Genomic DNA, 18,447 nt, shown 5'->3' with positions numbered 1-18,447 from the left:
TAGTACCGCACTTTACAGTAGGCCTATATTATAAAATAACTACTCCTACAACAACTTTGAGGTATAGACTAATTGTACTTTACTTAGCCTACTATTCAAATGTTTGTCACTTTGCAGACTATTAATAGGCTTACAAAAAATGATCAAAATGTTATTATAGATAGAATCCAGCGGTTAATATAGTAACTCTTTGCAGCTGCAACATTAAAATGATGCTTACACATTAATGCATCAATGATAATGATCACATACTATTCAGAAATAGGCCATTCTTGAGTAGCCTATACTTTTACATTTGGTATTTTAGGCATATCTGGTGAAGTTCAGAAAACGTGAATCCATGAAAAGTTTAGCTACTTTTACTCAAGTTACAGGCCTTAGTACTTCTTCTTCTAGCATTGATTATTCACTAAAAACATTATATTGCCTGGTTCAGTGGCTTTGTTAATAATGATAAAACCATTTTGTTTAAAGCAATTTTTTAATGAAGACAGCAGTTACACATATGCATTTGGCCATTTTTGTAGAAAGCTGACTAATTTAAAACATCATTATTAGTTATCAAGTAGAGCTGAAAGCTGATTTGTCAAATAAGCATGTCATACAAACAATTTGATTACATCATTTTGAAATTGATTAATCAAGAAAATGATCAGAAAATGAATCATAATAAAAACAATGATGAGTTGCAGCACTACACAACTATTTTCTAAAGCCTATGGCAGCTAAAGCTATGTTTTTAGAAGCCAATAATTTGGCTCGGTGAGAGAATGTCCCGACACACTCCTGTCTTCTTCAGTGTTCTTCACTGTTGACCACTTTCAGTCCTAGAAAAATAAGAAAAAAAGAGAAAGAAACGTGCTCTGAGTGTCATGTGTAATACCTGTTGAGTTTAAAATATTCACAGTCCACTAGGGGGCCTCTTGAACTTTTTGGAATTTATATTTTTTAAATAATATTTTACAGCAAAACAGATTTAAGTTCAAGTGAAATTAAACCCTGTTTAGGCTAAGTAGGGAGGATTTTGTACTACAATTGTTTAACTATGAAATAATAATAATAAATGCAGCTTATTAAATATGGTTATATACCTCTTTTTCTGCCAGAGCTAAAAGGAAACAATAAAAGACTGATTTTAAAAAGGCAAATGTGACCAAAATGTACAATAGATTAAATCTGCAATATGTAAGACCTTAAATATAATCATTATAGTGACTCATGCAAAAACCTGAATTGAGATAGTTCTATTTCTCATTTTAACAATTTGTGTGATCAGTGAACATATTGAGTCACACTTACACTGTAGACCACCAGCATTGCCACCACGGAGAAAAACAGGGCTGCAAAATGACATCACGTGTCATGTCATGTAGGATCAAGACAAAACAAAATCTTTCTAATGTCAAGTCATGCAGTTCATCAATGACAGCATTAAATTGACATATTGTGTTAAACACTTACCACCGCTAACAATCAATCCATAGCGTGCATGAGCAGGAGTCTGATCACCTACAGAAGAAGGAAGAAATAATAGCATCAGGAACTCCGCAAAACCTTCTGATTAACTTTAGGGTGAGGCTATTTGCACCCCTAGTACAATTAGCAGTGTATGCTATTCGTACCCTGGTGCAATTAGAAATGAATACTATTCGTACCCTGGTGCAATTAGAAATGAATGCTATTCGTACCCTGGTGCAATTAGAAATGAATGCTATTCGTACCCCGCCGGTGCACACAGCAATGTGTTCTATTAATACCCTGTCTGGTACAAATATCAATGTATGCTATTTGCACCCCTGTGCATTTACAGTACCTTGGCATATATTTACACACAGTTATCCATACTACTCATGTATTACATGGAATATTATTGCTCTCACATTTTTACCCTAACCATAGCCAATCCCACTCCTCTTGCCTAAACCTTAACCCAACCAGAGCAGGCATATTCATGAGTCTTCCCTTACCACCCTGCAAAAAAAAAAATGCGCAATTGCATGCAATTAACCTATCCAAAATTACAAAATCAAGATCGCCTCACAGGGGAATCGAGCTCCTAACTCCCATACTAAAAGTTAGCATTCTAACCACTCACCTAGCAATTGTCACAGGATCTTGAACAACTGTTTACCACTTGGTTTCTTCAAGTCTCGGTTGCTGGGTAACCGTACTGTAAACAAAAAATAGGTACTAACTAACAAACTAAAGGTTGTATGCTTTCACTGAAGACAGAAAGCGCAACTGTAGTATCCATTTCCGCTAGAAATTCAATTGTTATAAACTTTAGAGACAAAACTTTCCTAATATGCCAGTTTCTGCGGTCATGGAAGACGAACGTCCGCCATGATTTCGGTGCACGCGAGCAACGTGTTTTTGTTGTTACGTCACAGGGTGTGAATAGCTCAGCTGTGTGGCCGAGGCTATTCGTAGAGGGGGTGCAAATAGACACTCCGTTTTATTAAATATGTATAGGTTGCAAAAAAGACACCTGGGTGTGACACTTGACGACCAACTCTCCTTCACTGCCAACATCGCTGCAACTACCCGATCGTGCAGATGCATTAATAGAAGAAAACAAGAACAACCCAAGGTTTCTTTTCAGCACTGTAGCCAGGCTGACAGATAGCCACAGCTCTACTGAGCCATCTATTCCTCTAGCTCTGAGTAGTGATGACTTCATGAGCTTCTTTAATGATAAAATTATAACAATTAGAGATAAAATTCATCACCTTTTGCCCTTAACTTCTAACAGTTCATTTTTAAATGCAGGACCGCTAGAAAGAACGACGACTCCCGATATATACTTGGACTGCTTTTATCCTATAGACCTTCAACAATTAATGTTAAAGATATCCTCAGCTAAGCCGTCTACCTGTCTCTTAGACCCCATCCCAACGAGGCTACTCAAAGAAGCGTTACCCGTGGTAAACACTTCATTATTAGATATGATCAACATGTCCTTACTAACAGGTTATGTACCGCAGTCATTTAAAATTGCTGTGATAAAACCTCTTCTGAAAAAAACCCACCCTAGATCCTGAGGTCTTAGCAAACTATAGACCTATATCTAACCTTCCCTTTCTATCCAAGATCCTTGAGAAGGTGGTTGCTAATCAGTTATGTGATTTTCTACATAGCAACAGTCTATTTGATGATTTTCAATCAGGATTTAGAAAGAATCATAGCACAGAGACGGCACTGGTGAAAATTACTAAGGACCTTCTAACTGCTGCAGACAAAGGACTTGTCTCCATTCTTGTTCTACTAGATCTTAGTGCTGCATTTGACACTATTGACCATACTATCCTGTTACAGAGACTGGAACACTTAGTTGGCATTAAAGGAATCGCACTAAGCTGGTTTAAGTCCTATTTCTCTGAACGATCCCAGTTTGTTAATGTTAATGATAAACCCTCCAAGCACGCTAAAGTTAGCCATGGCGTTCCTCAAGGCTCAGTGCTTGGACCAATTCTATTTTCCTTATATATGCTTCCTCTAGGTAATATTATTAGGAAACACTCGATTAACTATCACTGTTACGCAGACGATACCCAAATATATCTGTCAATTAAGCCAGATGAAAGTGGTCAGTTAGCAAGACTTCAAACGTGTATTGAGGATATAAAATCCTGGATGACCCACAATTTCCTGATGTTAAACTCAGACAAAACTGAAGTTATTTTGATAGGACCAACGCACCGCCGAACTTCGTTTTCGAAAGATATAGTTACTCTGGATGGTATTACCCTGGCCTCCAGCACTGCTGTCAGAAATCTAGGAGTTATTTTTGATCAGGATATATCCTTCAACGCCCACTTAAAACAAACCTCAAGAATAGCCTTTTTCCATCTTCGTAACATTGCCAAAATTAGGAATATCCTGTCTCAAAACGATGCTGAAAAACTAGTCCATGCATTCGTTACTTCTAGACTAGATTACTGCAATTCCTTATTATCAGGTTGCCCAAATAAGTCCATTAAGACTCTCCAACTGATCCAGAATGCTGCAGCACGTGTTCTGACGAGAACTAAGAGAAGAGATCATATTTCTCCTGTATTAGCTTCTCTGCATTGGCTTCCAGTGAAATATAGGATTGAATTTAAAATCCTCCTCCTGACTTACAAAGCTCTAAATGGTCAAGCACCATCATACTTAGAAGAGCTCATAGTACCTTATTGTCCCACTAGAGCACTGCGCTCCCAGAATGCGGGGCTACTTATGGTTCCTAGAGTCTCTGGAAGTAGACTGGGGGCCAGGGCCTTCAGCTATCAGGCTCCAGTATTATGGAACCAGCTCCCAGTCGGGGTTCGAGAGGCAGACACCGTTACCACATTTAAGAGTAAACTGAAAACCCTCCTCTTTGATAAAGCTTATAGTTAGGGACGAGGAGTTGAAGCGTCCACCTAACCCGGCCCACTGCTTCTCCTCGGAGTCATCAGTTTTTTCTATACTGTATAATTAATAATCGAGCGAGAGTAGAGGGAGGCAGGCCAGTACAGCCCGATCCGGTTGGGGAGAGTTCTAGCCCGACCAGACACCTCTCTTTAACCTGCCTCTCTTAAGTTATGCTATTACAATTCTAGACTGCCGGGGAGGCTGTTCCTCCCTAAGACACACTGAGCTGCTCTCTCATCTCTACTTGTTACTTTTGTATGCATCCTGTCCCAGAAATGCTTGTTACTAATCTAGCTCTGGGGAGTTTACTCCCCGGAGTCCTTATGTTTCTTCTTCGCAGAGCTATGCTCTGCGATTCTCTGCATTTCCCGGCTGCATCCTGCTGCGTCCTGCTGCATCCGCAGCCTCCACCCGTGCTCTGCAGCGCCACGTTACATCCCGCAACGCCCTGCTGTGATGTTCATACGCACAGAGTAGTCAGGATCCGGTATAGGAGACTGCACTACTCAGTATGACACGATGTGCCCTGCTATGACATGAACTTCCACGATAACCTTCGAAGTCAATGTGACTTCTAATGTGACTGTTATCACCACTGTTCATCACGCCCCCAACCGGCCCGTCAGACACCGCCTACCAAGAGTCTGGGTCTGCCGAGGTTTCTTCCTAAAAGGGAGTTTTTTCTTGCCACTGTCGCAATAGCCACTGCTAATGCTTGCTCTTGAAGGAATTACTGTAATTGTTGGGGTTTTGGAATTTATAGAGTGTGGTCTAGACCTACTCTATCTGTAAAGTGTCTCGAGATAACTTTTGTTATGATTTGATACTATAAATAAAATTGAATTGAATTGAATTGAATAACATCAGAAGGATAGGCTACGTCCCCTTCTAACGCAGAAGGCGGCTAAAGGTTCTGGTTCAGGCTTTAGTCATCTCACGTCTAGACTACTGCAACTCCCTCCTGATTGGCCTGCCTGCATGTGCCATCTGGCCCCTGTAGCTCATTCAGAACGCAGCAGCTCGACTTGTCTTCAACATCCCCAAGTTCTCTCACACTACACCGCTCATCCGCTCTCTTCAAAGGTTACCAGTTGCTGCCCGCATCCGCTTCAAGACACTAGTACTTACATACAGGGCCACGAACGGATCAGCCCCAGCATACATCCAGGACATGGTCAAACCCAATACCCCAACCCACCCACTCCGCTCTGCATCAGCCAACCTGCTTGCTGCCCCCTCACAACGAGGGACAACTAATCATTCAACCAAATCCCGACTGTTTGCTGTCCAGGCTCCTAAATGAATGAGCTCCCTATTGACATTAGAATGTCCGAAAGCATACGTATCTTCCGCCAAAGGCTAAAAACACATCTCTTCCGACTATACACCTCGGATAAACTTAAACTTGTATGTATATATATTTCTTGAAGCAGCACTTTCATTTGGCTCTTTGTAGTTTTACTTATTTAAAGCTGTATAGGCTACTTGCACGTGGGTGGATGACGTGACATGGCAGTTTTGCTGTCTTCAGTGTCAAACATGTATGAATAAAAAATATATTTGCTAAAAACCTTCTCAATATTGTGCATAACATTATGCTTTATGTGAACATACTCAACATTAAAACAGATCATCACTCATTTTTTCACAATTTCCAAACAAACATAACAAAACTCATATGGTGTGACTGTCCGGCACTTGTTTCTCAAAGTGAGAACTTGAATAAAACTAAGAAAAATAAATGCAAAAATTCTCAAAAAAATACAGAAAATTAATACAGATGTCTACTTGTGAGCCTACCCGTTTCAAATTACAAGCATAATGTTTTGAGTCAGTTCTAATTAAAAGGATTTTGTCACAGAAATCAAAATCATATGGTGTGACACTATTTTGGGATATTTGAACGGGCAACTGTTTTGACACCCTTGGGAAGGAGAGGACCTTCTTCAGCAAGGTTGTACAGTACTATCAGTGTATTTCTACTGTACAACCTGGGGTGAGTTATCATTTTTATATTTACAATAAATCAGATCTTGTTGGCACTTGTTGACAAAAGTCCCACTTCCAGATGTCTTTTGGTGTGACACATTTTTCATAAAAATGCAAAAGACATTTTATTATTTTTTCATAATTACATGTAAATCTATTCTGCTTTGTTATAGCTAGCATGTTTTTAGTATGCTAATGTGTAGCTACAAGACTCAAGGTTGTGCTTAGTGCTGAATACATCATATGGTGTGACACTTCATCATATGGTGTGACATGTCTGCCTGTCACGCCATATGATTTGATTGTCACACCATATGATATGAATTGTAATTTCCTGCAGATATAACAATAAATAAGAAAGTCCAATGTATGTTTTGTCCTTTTGAATATGTATTTGGGTCCATCATCACAAAAGCTAACAGCTGTAATTATCCAAAGTCAATTATTGTTTAGTTTAGTTTAGTTTTATTCGGTGATACAGATTTCTAGTTTATCAGACAGACACAGCAGACCCCCTTCACAGAAACATCCAGCTTACCCACTAGAGAGTCCCAAGCCCAGTCAGTATAAACCCTACATATTTGTAAATTGGGCAAACCCAATTTGATGGAGTAGAAGCTAGTTATTGCAATCACTGTAGACAATCGTGTCACTGACATATCAATCTCTCCTTTTGAAGCTCTTCTACTCAGGTGCTGTATGCATGTGCCTAATCAAGTGCATCAATTGGAGAGGCCCAAGCTGAGGATTCAGCAACCATTTCAGATGAAGGATACACAGAAGGACAGTTTGTCTTAAGTATGAGGGAAAACCATATGTGGGACAAATTGTTGACATAAGTATGGAGGGGCAAGAGACTGCATTTATTATCAAGATCAGGAAGTTGTTTGTGGCATATCCCAACCTCAGTAAGGCAGTCAGTTTGCTACTCTCTCCAAATTTGACTGGCTTATGTACAATGAAATCTATATGAATTGATTTATTTATGGATCCACTCAGCTACCCTGTATGTTCACGGTTTATATGATATAAAAAATGTGTTTGTTTTACTTATATTAATACATATTGCAGACTAGTTTTGAATTTAAATGAAATGAAAGTTGATACACAAACATATGTTCATATGGTTCGTACAATATTAAAAAATGTTTTGTTTTATTGTTAAATATCAAATAAATCAATAAAATTTGAATTTTACCTTCCAGCATTAAAGAGTGGTTAAATATTTCCTGCCATATGAGTGATCAGTACTCACCAATAAGTAGGATAATACATGGTTTGCATAGACACATGGTGACATTATCATATGGTGTGACACTATATAATTTGGTGTGACATTCCAAATTGTGAAAATAACATACCTTTATCAATGATAAAACCTGAAAATGTTCATGGAATACATAGAAAATAGTATCAGCAAGAGTCACAAATATTTTTATAATTTTATAGCAAGGTTTGTCACAATAAATAGAAAATATGTTGAAAGACCGACGGCATAGGTCTCACGTTGAGCGATGTTTTAGAAAATAATACACAAATGTAATTAATTTTCACAAAACCAAAATGGATCACAGTTTAGTTATGATAAATGACTTTGATAAAGTGAGTAACTTAAGAAAGGTATAATCCATTTTCAGTTTATATACAATTATTTTCATGTCACACCATATGACGATTTTACGGACTAATACAACAAATTGTCACATAAATTCTGATTCAAATTGAAAATCTAAAAACAAAATATGTTTCTATAAAGATGAGAGTTAGTAGAACAAAAGTCAACCATTTTTATGCCTGTTATTTGAAATATTTGAAAAAACACTTTTTTCTGGTATATATGTCACTGACCCACCTACTACTTGTTGTCTGGAGTTTGCACCAAGCACTTAATTGGAAGTCACTTTGGATAAAAGCGTCAGCTAAATTACATGTAATGTAATGCAAAATTAGTCTAAATAATTCAGTCACATGTTTCACTTTTTTTCTTATCAAGTCATGCAGTTCATCAATAACAGTATTAGTGCTTGGGTTAAAATGCTTACCACCGCTAACAATCAATCCATCAGATGTATGGTCAAGAGTCTGATTCAGATCACCTAAAGAAGAAGAAAGAAATAATAAAATAGCATCAGTAACTCCACAAAACCTGATTAACTTTATCATGTTTTAATGCATTACTACATTTAATTTGTAATAAAAACAGTGAAATCATATGATTTCATGATGACAGACTAAGGGTTGCAGTTCTACATATATCCAGTATAATAGGAGACCAGGAACAGTTGTAAAACTTTTTTGTGATTTTCCCAAGAAATAAAAAAAACATTTAGACTGAAATAGCCAATTTCCTATATTATAAACTACACTGTGCTACTGAAACAATGTGTTTAAGTGGTTTATTAAATATGTACATGTTGCAAAATGTATCTAAATACCATCAATCCACTGTTACTGCTGCCCACAGTGTACATAGACAGAAAAAGGTAATTTTGTACCTAAACAAAAGTTCTATAGGAGTTTTGTTCCTTTTTGTAAGCAAGAATACAGTCTCATTGGGGATTTGCAGAGTGAGTGTAATCTATGGTGTATTTACTCTAACTTGTTTCTGATTGGAAGAAATTAAGGTGTTACAACTGTCCCTAGTCTCCCTTAAACAGTATAAGAGTTTGGTGCATGTGTACAGTAAATGATAGCTTGCCATCATCCCTGCTGATCTAGCTCCACTTGTCTTACAAATACTTATATCAGAAAGCATTACCACAACATTCTCTGACCTAATGCACATTTAAAGCATAATTGAAGCCTATTCTCACCTGAGCAAAGAGCAGATACTTGGTGGCATACACACAGTAAGCATTGATTTGGTGTTTTACAAGTTTAAAAAAGACCAAACTTCTATCATTTAAAAAGTAAAATATGTGTTGGTCACATGCTGTATAACAGCCAGACTATATAGGTAACATAAGCTATAAGTAAAGGTAACAACCTACCTTCATGAAGGATATAACAGGTAAGACTGTCTCAACAAAAGCTGAACATTATAACAACCATGAAGGATTTACTGCAGGACTGTTGTATTCGACTGAATTAGTTTTAGCTATTTGTACCTAATACACTGGAAACCGAGGGTATAATCTGGCAGGAGGTGAGCTACTTTAAAGATCAACATTGTAGACATTAAAATAGTTGAGAAAATTTTTTTATGGGAAAAGAGCAGAGGTACCTTTTCACAAAGATATTGAGACATATTTCGTGACTGTGACTATGATTTAAGCCGCTACGTGCTAACTAAACTGATCATGAGATAAGATGCAACCCAAGGTGTAGGTGGCTATCTACACCGACCAAACAATTTCCTGACAGGAAACCCTGATAACTGTTGTTTTAACATCATTTCATTGACTATGCTGAATCTCTTTATTTGTGTAGTTTGAAGTGGCTGCACAACCCAAAGTCTTATCATAATCTCTTTTTCAGCCAAAGTGATCTCAGTTTTAACCTAGATGTCTCAACATCCTTTGACCAGCAAATTACCAAAAAAAACAACAACAGAGATTTTTGTTCAATACATTCATGTAATACGTACAGACTGAAGAGATGTTGAGAATCTGTTGTCCATCGCTATCATCAAAGTCTAATTTTCCAACATCCTCTGCGCAGAGGATGATGATTTTGAATTGGTGAATGCACACATCACAGCTCTTAGGACGAGTTGGAGAGATTACAGAGCATCCTGGAAACGTTTGACTGAGGTCTCTTTTGTACAGAACATGGTCGTGATTACTGTCATATATGGTCATCAACTTGCCGAGGCATCTGTCCTCGTTCATGCAGGTAAAGCACTTAACTGTGGTCAAAACAGAGAAAAACATTGATGAGTAACAGATGTAAAAAGGGTAACACTTTACAATAAGGTACACAAAAAAATAGGTAGTTAATGATTAGTTACTGTTTTTGAAAGGGTAGTTACCCTTTTTCAGAAGGGTAGTTACCCTTTTTGAAAAGGGTAGTTACCCTTTTTCAAAAGGATAGTTACCCTTTTTCAGAAGGGTATTACCCTTTTTGAAAAGAGTAGTTACCCTTTTTCAGAAGGGTAGTTACCCTTTTTGAAAAGGGTAGTTACCCTTTTCCAGAAGGGTAGTTACCCTTTTTCAGAAGGGTAACGAATGGTTAGTTACCCTTTTTCAGAAGGGTAGTTACCCTTTCTGAAAAGGCTAATTACCCTTTTTGAAAAGGGTAGTTACCCTTTTTCAGAAGGGTATTTACCCTTTTTCAGAAGGGTAGTTACCCTTTTTGAAAAGGGTAGTTACCCTTTTTGAGAAGGGTAGTTACCTTTTTTCAAAAGGGTAGTTACCCTTTTTCAAAAGGGTAGTTGCCATTTTTCAGAAGGGTAGTTACCCTTTTTGAAAAGGGTAGTTACCCTTTTTCAGAAGGGTAGTTACCCTTTTTGAAAAGGGTAGTTACCCTTTTCAGAAGGGTAGTTACCCTTTTTCAAAAGGGGGTAGTTACCCTTTTTGAAAAGGGTAGTTACCCTTTTTCAGAAGGGTAACAAATGGTTAGTTACCCTTTTTGAAAAGGGTAGTTACCCTTTTTCAGAAGGGTAGTTACCCTTTTTGAAAAGAGTAGTTACCCTTTTTCAGAAGGGTAATGAATGGTTAGTTACCCTTTTTGAAAAGGGTAGTTACCCTTTTTGAGAAGGGTAGTTACCCTTTTTCAGAAGGGTAATGAATGGTTAGTTACCCTTTTTGAAAAGGGTAGTTACCCTTTTTGAGAAGGGTAGTTACCCTTTTTCAGAAACTATCCTTCTGAAAAATGGTAACTACCCTTTTCAAAAAGGGTAACTACCCTTCTGAAAAAGGGTAACTACCCTTTCAAAAACAGTAACTACTACCTATTTTTTTGTGTACCTTATTGTAAAGTGTTACCCAAAATAGGAATTGGCGACGCAGATGGTGAGGTGGTGAACTGAAGTCAGACTGCAGAAAGTAGGCCTACATGTGGGAATAACAATTACTCTTAATGGCCCTCATTTATGAAACGTGCGTACGACCTAAAATAGGCGTAGGACGGGCATACGCCGATTCCTACGCAAAGCTCGGCATTTATCAATTTGAACGTGAGCGTAGGCTGCGATAAAATCTCACGTCTGGTCTGAACTCGTGTACGCAAGTTATCGAGTCAGTGTGGCCTTGCGGTGCAGCATATAATCAGTTTAACAGGAGAAGGAGAAGTCATCAGTTGATCACTTATCAGCAATGGCAGATCTGGCTCTTTTAGAAGACCTCTATGAACCGGTACAATAGTGCACACGTACGCGCACGTGCTACGGTGGAGCGCTCCATCGGATTGTTTAAGGGTAGATGGCTCGCATCAGTGGTGGGGGTGGGGGACCCTATACACGGCAGAAAAAGTCTGCCACATTGTTTTAGCCTGTGGTGTTCGGCACAACATATCGCAGGAAAACTAGGTGTCATAAGTGTAGCGATGGAGCCAGATGAGAGCAGTGTCCAGCACAGCCCCAACTGTGGCCTATACGAAGGAGAGGATATTATTATTCCTCGCTTTTAAAAGGTAGCCTATAGTGTTATGTTTGACAATTATATTCAATACAGGAAACATGACAATGCACAACATTTTTATTTATTATTCAGGTTTTCATTTCTCTGTCGTGAACGATTTATTTCTGCCATTGACCGAGTTATTTCGGCTCGTTTTCCCAGCCCCTCTGCTGTCAGGAGACCGGGTCGTGGTGGTGGTCCAACACGGAGGGGCGGAGGACACGCACTCTCCCTCAGCTGTTGCCTCGTTCTGACTCATGAAAAAAAAAAAACACGAGTAAAATAAAAGACACTGCATAAACTCCGCTACCGTGTGTTCATTTAAATATAGGTATATCATGTAGGCCTAAGAGATTGCAATAAGCCTGTATATTACTATTAGGACTATAGAAAATGTGTCAAGAATGTATAAATTAAATAGGCTAAACTTCAGCTGGAGTCCGATTTTCTACGCCAACACTGTTGATCGCATCAGTGATCTCTTTTCATCCCGCATTCTTTCTACAGCCTTTAATACCAGTTTTCAGGATGGCAAAAAGTACACACATTAGTGCAAATGAACCAGAGATATCAATGTTTCAATCTCCACCTCTGAAAAGTGCCGCTTCTCAGTCGGATTACGTCTCCCCATGTTGTAAATTGTAGGGGCGAGGCCTCAAAACCGAGAATATATTGGGGCCTGATATTTAAATGACGATCGTTTCCAGCTGCCGCATTTATCAATGTACGACCATTCTTACGCTCTGATTGGTGTGATACGAACGTTTCATGAATCACACGTGAAGCCTGTCATAAGAGGATTTCTGCGCTCATATCTGCGCAGGTTTCTACGTTAGGTTGATAAATGAGGGCCAATGTCCTCGTTATCGGTCCAAACTTTAATACTGTTCATAACAAAACCTGCATGAAGAAAAGTGTGTTTGCCTATTTCACTTTATTTCGTCTTCAAAATATATTTCGGGGTGGGGGATACCACTAGTTGATGCTGTGATTTTAGCAAGGTGTTAACAATCACAAATTGTTGTAAACATATAAATACTGCGGTGAACCCGTGCGTAATGCTGCATGATGGCACTGATGGCACTGCAGGAGGACTGGAATGGAAGAATCAGGAGAGAGAGACTTCAGGGACAACGACTGGCTAATATGCCGATTTAAATTCCCTAATATAGCTGTAGTAATATAGCTGCTGTGCCATATCCCAGTCCAAATACAGGTCCTCGCCACTCTGGGGGAAACCGGCTGTTTCCAGAGGGAAATGTCAGACAGCTAAGTGTTTTTTTAAAATAAATATTATATATAATCTTCAACTTTATCACTAAGGCTTGTTTGGATATAATATAGCTCTGTATTTGCTTTGCATTGACTATTTATGGTTAAAAATGGGCGTGTACAGGGCACACTTGTAGTCAATCTGTGATTTTTAAAGGGAACATTGCTTACAGGTGTGCGTACACACGGTTTTATAAATCTGAATTTTTTCGGCGTATGTTATTTTGGGCTTTTGGCCGTACGTACACTTATAGTAAGGATCCTACGCACAGTTTTATAAATTAGACCCCTGGTGGTGCAAATGTGCTTTTTTATTATCTGACATATTAAAGTACCTGGTTTAATCAACAGGTTCACAATGTCTTCTTAAATGTGCAATATGTAATATATTTACTGTAGTAAATCCCCAAATGAACACAATATGTCATCAGATATTAAGCTTGCTAAGATGAAATACTATGTTTTCTGACAACAATGCTAAAGCCAGTATTTTCTCCTTTGAAATTTCCATTCCGTGACGGAATTTCTGTTTTTGTTTTGGCCTGTGTGTTATTATCAATTGCCCACTCTGACATTGCCAGATCGTCTGTAAAAACGCAAACCCAGCGCGTGACAGCTGTAGCTAGTACTACCATGGAGCAGCAAACAAAAAATGGGATCAATGGAGATAGAGTCTACCAGACCTAAAAAACTTCAGCATGTTTCATGAACGGAGACGTAACGAAACCCGGGTAAATATTGGAGAGGTATTTAAAAGATGGAGAGAGCAGAGCCCAAAAGGACGCTGAGTTGGTTACTTTCCTCCTGAACAGGTAAGCATTAACTTCAGGCTAATTTATCACAGCTACTAGGGATGGACATTTTCAGCCATTTTATTTGTGTAGGCCTACTCACGTTTGTTTTATTTGGATCCCCATTAGCTTCAGCATAAGCTAAAAGCTATTATTCCAGTGGTCCTACAATCTATCATGTGACAATACAATTTACAACATCACATTACACACAATACGCACAAAGACATTACTTCACATTACACAACATTTACAATTAATCACACACAAAAACTACTACTCCGAATAGATCTATTTAAAAAAATCTGATATAAAGAAAAGCCCTATAACAGAATCTCTCTAAATTGATATTAAAAATTGAAATATCTTTGAAGGTAATATTTCTTAAGTGATTTTTTTTTTTTTTTTTTTTTTTATAAAATACTGAATATTTTGTTGTTTGATAGTATTTGGGAGAGAGTTCCATTCGCACATTGCTCTGTACCTAACTGAACGTTGAATTGATTTGGTTTTCACTTTAGGTCAAATAAAACTACCTCTGTAGTACATTGAATTATATAGAGTACTCAAGTTAGTTACTTGCTAAAACAAATGAGACACAGCCAGTGAAGTGATCCCGACTGGTCCTGGCCTACTCCGCCATGCTAACCCTGCTAACTGCTAACGTTACTATTGTAACAGGCCACGGCTGATTACAACGTGTAACGTTAGCCTGTTAAGCGGCCGTAGCCGACAAACGGTAAGTAATTTTAAGCCAAGGGAGTGTGTCTGTCAGATGGGGAGGGAGGACTCGAAGTAGTGGTGTGTAAGCGGTTGTTGCCATAATTTTAAGCCGAGAAATGGTGGCTGTCATTTGGGTACAGAGCTTCGCGTGAGCACGGGCTTTTATGACTGTCAACATAGACAGCATGTAACGTTAGCTACTCCGCTGTGCTGTGGAGTAATGTCTGGCTATGTAAGACTAGCGTCTAGCAACATTGATGCTGTGTTCTCAACCTGTAAACGTTGAGTCTTGGGAGGAGGGGCCGGGGAAGACTACTCTGTACAGTATTTTTGTCAGGTTTACATGGACTTTTCAGTTGGTTTTCACGGACTTTCAAGGTTTTCATGGACTTTCAGTTTGTGTTTCCCATTCACATTCCCCAGCACTCACTCCTCTCAGCCGTTCACTACTGATTACACGCGCCTGCACTGCATTACGCCAGATCATCAGTTCACCACCTGCATCTCATCAGTGACCACCTTCATAAGCAGCACAGACACATTCACTCTTGGTCGAGTCTTACGTTTGTTCACGACACTCTGACTTGCTCTTGCATTCCTAGTTTAGTCCCAGTACTTACTTACCTGTTGTTTAGCATCCTGTTGTCTGCTGCTGCTCTGAGCATTACCTCGTCTCCTGCCGGTATCCTGCCTGTTCATACTACTCTCTGTTGGATCTTTGTGAATAAAGCTCACTGCACTTACTCCAATGTGACTCCTGCTCCTTCCGTGCGTGACAATTTTGAAGTTGGACTGCAAGAACTATTTTAAACGCTAGCTGTCAGTATTATATATTGGACCTTTAACTTACCCTTGTGGTCTGCTGCAAGTTGAGCACCTATATGGCAGATAATATACAGTTAGCAAAATATCAAGCAGTTGAAAAACACTGTGGATTATTGCTAAAAATAAAGAAATAAATACAGAGATGCACTGCACATAGTTCACAACATACCAGAAAAGCCGTTGGAGACAGGAACATATACGAATGACCACCAACATAGAAAGTGAACTGAAAATACAGACGATAAAAATGTATTCAAAATGATTACCCCCATGAAGTATTACACTCCAAGATAGTATTGATTTTTGCATATTATAACAGACACATGAAAAACATGATCAATTATACACTCAGTAGCCACTTTATTAGGGACACACTTGCACAATCTGATGCTATCCAATACAACTGTTCTGCCATAAAGTCTACTTCCATCATGCTTTTTTTTTTACACCGCCATTGAGGTGTTAATTTAGTTATATGTTTTTAGTATTGTGGGCATATAGTGATGTTTTTTTACTGGACTGCATTACATTGAGAGGTGTTTCTAATGGTCTGCCCCCCTCATTTAAATAAGACAAAAAATAAGAAACACCATCAATATAAAGTAGTCCAAAACATATAATTGAATTTACACAATTCTGACAATGTCAACAAAAAACATGTATGAATGTATATATTAATAATTAAAATGAGAAAAATCTGTTCAAGAACTGTATCAGTGAAAATATTAAAATGAATTGAAAGTAAAATTGAATTACTTTTCCAGTACTTCACAGCAGCCCTTTTTCTGCGGTGGTTTCTCCCTTTTCCAGGAACCAGTGGTGGACCTTTTGGTTTGGGGGTTTTCCGGGTGTCCATCTTGCAGCTTTGTTCTCCTGCTACCTCTGTATCTTGGTTCCCCTCTGTAATGGCTGTTGTTCCGGGTGAAACTGTTTCCTGTTGTGGGCTGTTCTTTAAAGTAGATAGCTTTGGGAACACTCCCTCACCAGACAGAGGGTGTCCCTCTGCCTTTGGACCAGAATCATTAGGGTGTGACCAGATCTTTGCTTTCATCGCCGTAACAATGTCAACTTCTTCATTAGGAGTGGGTTTTCCAAAGATGCCTTCATCTGCCACAGGCAAAGCATGTTCGTCGTAATGATCACTGAACATGTGCTTCATGTTGGAGGAGAGGCCAGCGTCGCTGTTTTATTACAAATAAATTACCAAGATTTAGCATTCATAGAAACAAATACAGTATCATTAAAATATCTCCAGCCTTCACTGGCTAAGCAATGATGCGTTACATGACAGTTAGATTCATCCAAACAAGAAAAGAAAATAAACATACCCGCTCTCCTGGGTGTGTTGGCTCTGGCCACCTTCAAGTGTCAAACATAAAAATCAGTTAAACTACTAATAAGAGTTGTATACAAAACATTCAGTTTGTTAGTTTTGTCTTTCACACCGATTAGATTCAATTACCAAAAAAAAAAAAACTTTCACTTTTAAAAATAACCTGTTCAGCTGATAAACATGTAACAATCAAATGTTGATCCTTAAATAAAATGCACGATAATGATAGTAAGATAGTAAGATAGTAAGATAAAACCGCATAACCGAAACACCAGACTGACAGGCCTAGAATGAATGAAACATGCAGCAGGCCCCTAAAGATGAGCACAGTAAAAAAGCTTTTCTACTTCCCGCCTAAAGCAATCAGATGATCTCATTTAAATAAACTAACTTACTTTTTGGCAGAGGAGGGCAAGAAATGTCCGTTGGGTTGGTCATTTTTGGTCGAAATAAACAACCGCACAGAAGAGCTGTGTCTGGTAGCTGTTTCACTAGAGAAAGGCAGGCCAATTCAGGAAATGAATAACACCCTCGGTATGAATGTACTACAGCTTTAATTATAATACAATATCTCCATCTGGTGGAAGTAACACTTTAATGATTTAGCATTTATGGATGGATGGATAGTTACTAAGCGGACAGTGGATTTGTTACATATTACAGCTTTTTGTTTGTAACGACCATCAGCAACACATGCATGTTGTGCAACAAACCGGATGCTAAAATGAAAAAGTTTATACGTTGGTGACCACAAGCAGACTACTTTAAATACACATGTGAACCCAACCCTAAGCATTTGTACACATTTCCTTTGTAGTTTTAACGTAAATATGTCCCTAATTGCACTGAAGAAACACCAAGTGAATCAAACTTTAGCAATGCTGCATGACAAAAACCCTAAGCTTCCTCTTTCTCCCTCTGTCTGCACTCACGTGGCTTACTTCATTTTTGTTTGGTGTTTTTTTCTGTATGTGCATATCTTCTCTCATATCCAGGATATTGTCACCAGAGTCAGCAGAACTTACTGTTGAATCATGATCAAAACTGTCTTTGAAATTGCTTCTATTAATAGATCTTGTACAACTGCAGTCATTCATGGCAAATTACTAAGGTCATGTCATTACTGAAGCTGCTCTGCCATGCAGAGCTGAAACTAGTATTCAAAAAACACAGAGGTCAAATAAAAACACATATGAATAATAAAAAAGTAAAAAGAAAAGGTTATGAAAAACATTGATTCCAAGTCACTCTAATGCACTCCTAAACCAAAAAAGTCTCATAAATGATTAAACAAGCAGCCTCACAGTTTGCTTTCATATTTGGGATGCCATCAAGTCTTTACTCAACCTTGATCAATCTTGATTACATTTTGTTTAAAAGCACAAAACCTTACAAGTATAGTCATTTAAACCATTTTAAGATCCTAATGTGCAATTGCTTATTTAATTACTTAAGTGCAACTAAAACTAGACTAGATATGACATGATAAAAGGCCAACCTTGTACAATATATTAAGCATATATATGAAAGTGTCAAAAAATATTATAAAAACAAGAATTGT

At 38.3% G+C, this 18,447-nt stretch overlaps 1 protein-coding gene across 2 annotated transcripts; it reads right to left on the bottom strand.

Moving 5' to 3' along the window:
* Positions 1 to 11: 11 nt before the first annotated feature.
* LOC114557763 (uncharacterized) lies at positions 12 to 17,383 on the bottom strand. Of its 2 annotated transcripts, XM_028581417.1 has the most exons (11): positions 17,282 to 17,383; positions 16,882 to 16,912; positions 16,310 to 16,734; positions 15,723 to 15,779; positions 15,579 to 15,605; positions 9,971 to 10,231; positions 8,427 to 8,480; positions 1,462 to 1,509; positions 1,300 to 1,340; positions 1,092 to 1,108; positions 12 to 827 (listed from the first exon to the last, which is right to left on the bottom strand). In XM_028581417.1, the coding sequence occupies exons 1-11, from the start codon at positions 17,322 to 17,324 to the stop codon at positions 806 to 808; spliced, it is 1,026 nt and encodes a 341-aa protein (XP_028437218.1). In that variant the 5' UTR covers positions 17,325 to 17,383; the 3' UTR covers positions 12 to 805. The 2 variants fall into 2 exon arrangements, with proteins under 2 accessions (XP_028437218.1, XP_028437219.1); XM_028581418.1 differs by lacking the exon at positions 1,092 to 1,108.
* Positions 17,384 to 18,447: the final 1,064 nt, after the last annotated feature.

Source organism: Perca flavescens, chromosome 6 (assembly GCF_004354835.1).
Source record: "Perca flavescens isolate YP-PL-M2 chromosome 6, PFLA_1.0, whole genome shotgun sequence".
In the NCBI taxonomy this organism is placed as follows: domain Eukaryota; kingdom Metazoa; phylum Chordata; class Actinopteri; order Perciformes; family Percidae; genus Perca; species Perca flavescens.
This window is presented reverse-complemented; position numbering and strand designations above follow the sequence as displayed.

Excerpts from the sequence above, each read along its gene's own strand:
- LOC114557763 (XM_028581417.1), bottom strand. The coding sequence starts at position 17,324 with ATGACCAACCCAACGGACATTTCTTGCCCTCCTCTGCCAAAAA. Across the intron at positions 15,780-16,309 it reads TGCTGTGAAGTACTGGAAAA|TTCACTTTCTATGTTGGTGG; the intron begins GTAATTCAATTT and ends CTGTATTTTCAG. Across the intron at positions 8,481-9,970 it reads TCTCAACATCTCTTCAGTCT|GTGATCTGAATCAGACTCTT; the intron begins GTACGTATTACA and ends CTTCTTCTTTAG.